This window comes from Pecten maximus, chromosome 13 (assembly GCF_902652985.1).
Source record: "Pecten maximus chromosome 13, xPecMax1.1, whole genome shotgun sequence".
In the NCBI taxonomy this organism is placed as follows: domain Eukaryota; kingdom Metazoa; phylum Mollusca; class Bivalvia; order Pectinida; family Pectinidae; genus Pecten; species Pecten maximus.
The window spans coordinates 35,767,021-35,772,246 of record NC_047027.1 but is presented as its reverse complement, the minus strand read 5'-3'; the positions used below and the strand labels follow the sequence as shown (position 1 = coordinate 35,772,246).

The window sequence follows — 5,226 nt, the reverse complement described above, 5'->3', positions numbered from 1 at the left end:
TCTACTGCGGTTACTTATTCAAGTTACAATGTATTTGACAAACCGTGTACATAAATACTAGTACTAAATTTATCAGTCTGTCGCAATACGTCGGAAAAAGCTTATAGAGACGGGAATAGACGTGAATGAAAGATAAAGAGTTTAGCTACATTTCTGCCGAAATCGGTGACATAAGACTCTTACCGTTGTTTTCCAAAGCCGTTACAACGTGTTTGACATTTTCCGAAGTTTACTTCTGTTGTGTAATTGTATAAGACGACACCGGAAAGATATTCCGGATGGATACTAATTTAAAAAACAAAACCTTTTTCTTTTATTTTTTGAAAATCAGAAAAGAAATACGCAACAGACGATAACTAAATTCGTTTCAGCTGGAAATCGCTGACATAGAATATTTACAGTTGTTTTCTCAAAACTGTCACAAAATATTTACGATATCGTATAAAAATATATTGTTCACCGGAAGTTGACTCACAAAATAGATGAAAAGTTCCGGATAAATATTTTTTTTTTTTTTGGAAAATGGTAATCAAAAGCAATATCGGTAATAAAAGTATAATTCAACCATTTGTATAGTTAAGTCACATGCTCTTAAGTATATTCTAAATATGAATATTTCACCCTTATTTCCTTCTGAAATTACATGCACTGTACATTGTACATGTATAGTATACCTGAAGATTTTTGCAGAATTTATTTTTATATTTCACATTTGTGAAATTGTTGGAAAGGTTGTTACAAAAATAATGTACATGTTATAAGGCTTGTATTTTAACTTCTCCATACTCATGAGCACCAAAAATACAAACTTTAGTAAATATATAGAAAACGGAATTAAAAAAGTTTTTTTTTTTTTTTTTTTTTTTAATCTTGAAATCATACTGCAACTCGAGAGGAAAACGTTTCGAACATTAATATTGCAGTTTGAAACATATAAAGATGGTATTTTCAGGAAACCCTATTAGTCTAAATAGGCATATGTACATAGTATACACAAACACCGCCAGGTAGGGGAAACCAGTCATGGGTATTTACAAAATAATAATAAGGTAAACAAAAATATAGAAAGAATAACAACACGGAAAAAAAAACACTATCAACATGAAATTGTGTTTTTAAGCTTGTAAAGTGGACTGATCGAGAATCTCCAAAGAATCCACGTTTTAAATTAAAGTATCATTCATAATAAGTAGTGTGCACACAAATGTTAGTCTGATATATAATGTTCCATGTTCCAAATAGCTTCGATTCCCGGTTTACAAAGAAGCTAGAATCTTTTCCACGTCCCGGTGAGAATCAACTTTGAATATTCTGCCATTTTTGTTCTTTATGTTAAGTTTACCGTTCATGGACCAAGTTGAGATTACCTGCGGGTGTTGGAAGGCCTGTCTCAAAATGTTTTGGTTATAATGAGTGAGGTCCTCCGTAATTACAATACCGGTGGATTTCAACTTAGATCGCTCCTTAATGATTGCAAATTTAGTTGTTCGGCGCGCAAACTTACAAATAATATTTCTTGGTTTCCCTGGCCTATGAGGCCCCAGCCTGTGAGCAGTATCAACGTCGGATTCGTTTAAATTAATTTTAAGTTTCTTTCCGCAAAGTTCAATAACTTTCTTTATGGTGGAGTCAACTGATTCTGTCGTGTCCGTGTCCGTTATTCCCGATATACGTATGGAATTAGCTCTCCCATGCTGTTCCAGGTCATTAAAGGCTTTGAAATTTTCCCAACACCGCCCTTCTATTTCTTGGAATCTATCCTCTTGTCTCTGCGACTGTTTTTCAAGATACTCCATTCTTTTTTTCAACCCATCGTTAGTCGCATGCATGTCATGAATTTCACCCTTCAACTTCTCAACCTCTTCTCTGTGTTCTTCTTTAATGATACTTATCTGCAGGGCAAAATCGTTACGCAGCCTTTCAACTGCCGATTCAAGTCTAACACTCTCTGATTTCAAATCATCAACTGTAACCACTTTGTGCAACAACTTCTCAATCTTGCTAAGTTTATCAGATATTTCAACCTCTTTGTTTACAATGTTCTTTTCAGTATATTCTACAATTGTCTTTTGGGTCGACTCGGCCCTGAATTTCTTATCTTTCTGTTTTTCTTTCTTTGATTTATTCTTACTTTGTATGTCCGGAGTGTGGTCTAAACTGTTGTCCGACTCTGACCTCCCTCTCTTTTGTGTTGAAGAATTCTCGATGATTTGTTTATCTGCCGAGGTAGCCATTGTTTACAGGTACAAGTCGGACAGGTACAAGTCAATCACGGGCGCACGAGATCTATAAATAGCACTATAGCTCACACTGAATGGTGCTCCTTGTTGGGATAAAACCTCTTCCACTACATCAAAAAGACTTTTTCCTGCATATTTGAAATACTATATCTTTCAAATATGCTGTAAAGTTTGTGTATGCCAAAAATTTCTTCACCAAAGTCTTTAGAAAAACTCACATTAGTGGAAAAGTCGTTCCCGAAACAAACCACGTCTTGGCCAGTCAGATGTGACGTCACCCCCCTCTTACTCTTGATGGTACACCACACTTCTGACAGGCCTTGACAAAATGCCTCAATACTGTCTTTGCTTTGTTGTTGGTGTCTGCACTAAGAAACACAATCAAACGGCTATAACCATCAATGCCTCCATGTGTTGATATTCCCCATCTGAAATGTAGGAAATATTGAGTTATTTCAAATGATATATCCCATATACTAGTAAATAATGTATCATGGAGATGTAACATAGACAGAAAAATCTCTATCCGACGGTAAGATTTTTGCAGTTCAAACTGAGGGTTTCCCGAAGTAACAAGAGGCCCATGGGCCTTAACGGTCACCTGAGATTTGAAATATTTCAGTTAATTTAATTGACCATTTTTGGCCCCACCCATCAGCCCCTATGGGTCAGTCAGTGCCAACATGTGCATGCCAGCAAACTGTCATCCCATGCTGATAATGTTAACCACGTAAGAATGAATTCCAATCGAAATCAAACAAACTACAGTCAAAAATGTGATTTCCCTTTATAAACTATAGTAAAGTTTACCCCCTCCCCAGAGGCAAACGTGAGACCCATGGGTCATGAAATTCGCATGGGGACGACAAAAGGGGATTAGAATAGGTCACCTGAGACTAGATTGATTTCTGTCTACGTTACACCCCGCCCCAATAATAGATTATTTTTCTCCTACACTTCACAGAAACTTGAAAATAACACGTTTTTCATTGGAACTATTGAGTATTTCATATGCAACTTGCCTATGGAATGCATTAACAAAGACGTCGTCTGATTGTTTGTGTGACATTATCCGATTGTTTCTTTGACGTTATTGCGCGAGTGAACTGTCTTTACCCCAGGGGGTGCAAGATAGATTTATCTTTTTATGGGTAATCATTGTTTTTCATGACCAAGTCTGGGAGAAATATTGGCCCCCACCATCACTGCACCTAATCTTTGACAGAATTCATTGTTTTCTGTACGATTAATGCCAAACATCTCCTGTGTATACTTTGGTCTCAGTCTCTGGTTTTCAGGAGGTGCGATGTATGCGAGTAGCTATATCTGACCTTAATTAAGAGATATTACCTGATCAACTTCTTATGTCCGTCAACATGCCACAAGGAGTTGCTCATCTTGACTTGGTAATGTCGTCTGGACACAGTCCTTGCAAAACGTTGAGCCACAGGTATGGGATTCACCCTTTCTATGCTCTTGCGAAGATGCTGTCTTTGAACTAGAGTACCTTTTGCCTGAATTATTCCACTCATCATCTAAAGAAATAAAGACAGTACAGAAGATTAGATTATATAACCCTCTCATATGTACCTATGACAGATAGGGCTATTCCACCCGACGGGGTGACAAAATGGGGTAAAATCTGAGGCTTGCCGAGTATTCAACCCATTTTGTCAACTCCGAGGGTGGAATAGCCCTGTCTTTCATAGATGCAACTGTATCTTTCTGTCCACAAAGTAATTAAACACATAAAAATCAAACAGTCGAATGAATATCATGCCATTTTAGTACAGAATATCACACCTGCCCCACTGTCAAAATGCCAAGACATTGAAAGTATTTATTAGGATAATGTATTGTTCCTTATAAATAACAATACTTACAACTGATCCTGCATTTGGAAAGGATGTCTGTGTTTGAGCTACAACACTATCAAGAGCATCGTCTATTATATTGGAATATTTATCCCTTTGATGAAGACCACAAGCATACAACCGTTTGTAAACAACTTTAGCAGAACATCCAAAGTGCTGAGCCATCTGTTTAGCCGTATAATTCATATTATGAAGCATTTTAAGTTGGTCTTCTTCTATAACAACCTTTGGTCTTCCCCGCATTCCTGTAAAACAAATATGACTGAATACATTGTACATACTTAAAACCGATGAAATGGAATGACTCTCATTTTCAGCCTGGTATGAAATAAATGTACAAAATTTGGCTACTTTCTGAAGGAAAATAATTCATGCAGGATATTTACACAAGATACTAATTAAGTTTGACAAGGACGATAAATACCAAAGGGTTTGGACTGTTTATTACATCATTATGTATGAATTCATCAAGGCAAGGAAACTGGTAGAACAAGAGGCCCAGATGGGCCAGTATCGCTCACCTGGTTTCATGAGTTATGTAACAAGAATGATGCTTGAGTATATTTGTCGCTGGTATTGCTATGTCAATATATATCATAAGCATTTTATATGGGTACATGTACATTGGTTTTATTTTAATACTGAAAATTCCAAAAAGTGCATCAATCCATGAAATGATATTGACTTTTGGCGCGACCTCGTAGGGATGCTACCACACAAATGTGATATCCATTGCTTAGTTTCAGAAAAGAACTTGTTTAGACCAATTGACCCCTTTTGACCCTGACCTCTGCCGCCTTGGGGGTCAGCTCCTTCCTTTATGCAATATTGAATCCCTACCCCAATAGGATGCTACCAGTCAAACCATTGCTAAGTTTCAGAGAATAAGTTGTTTAAATCAATTTGGCCAAATTGACCCCTTTAGGCCCCACCCCAGAAGCCCCCAAGGGGTCAGCTCCATCACCCATAGGGATGCTTCTGATCAAATTTATTCATATTCTGATCAGCGGTTATGAAGAAGAAGTCAAATATGTTAATTGTTGACGGACGGACGACGGACGCCACGGTAGACTATATGTTAAATATAAACAATGCGCATTGGGTAGTTAGCA

General features: G+C 37.1%; 1 protein-coding gene across 1 annotated transcript; it reads right to left on the bottom strand.

Moving 5' to 3' along the window:
* Positions 1-2,305: 2,305 nt before the first annotated feature.
* Positions 2,306-4,611, bottom strand: LOC117340715. Its single transcript, XM_033902477.1, has 4 exons — positions 4,124-4,611; positions 3,591-3,775; positions 2,530-2,668; positions 2,306-2,347 (listed from the first exon to the last, which is right to left on the bottom strand). Exons 1-4 carry the CDS (start codon positions 4,391-4,393, stop codon positions 2,306-2,308), a joined length of 636 nt encoding a protein of 211 aa, XP_033758368.1. The 5' UTR covers positions 4,394-4,611.
* Between the last annotated feature and the right edge of the window lie 615 nt (positions 4,612-5,226).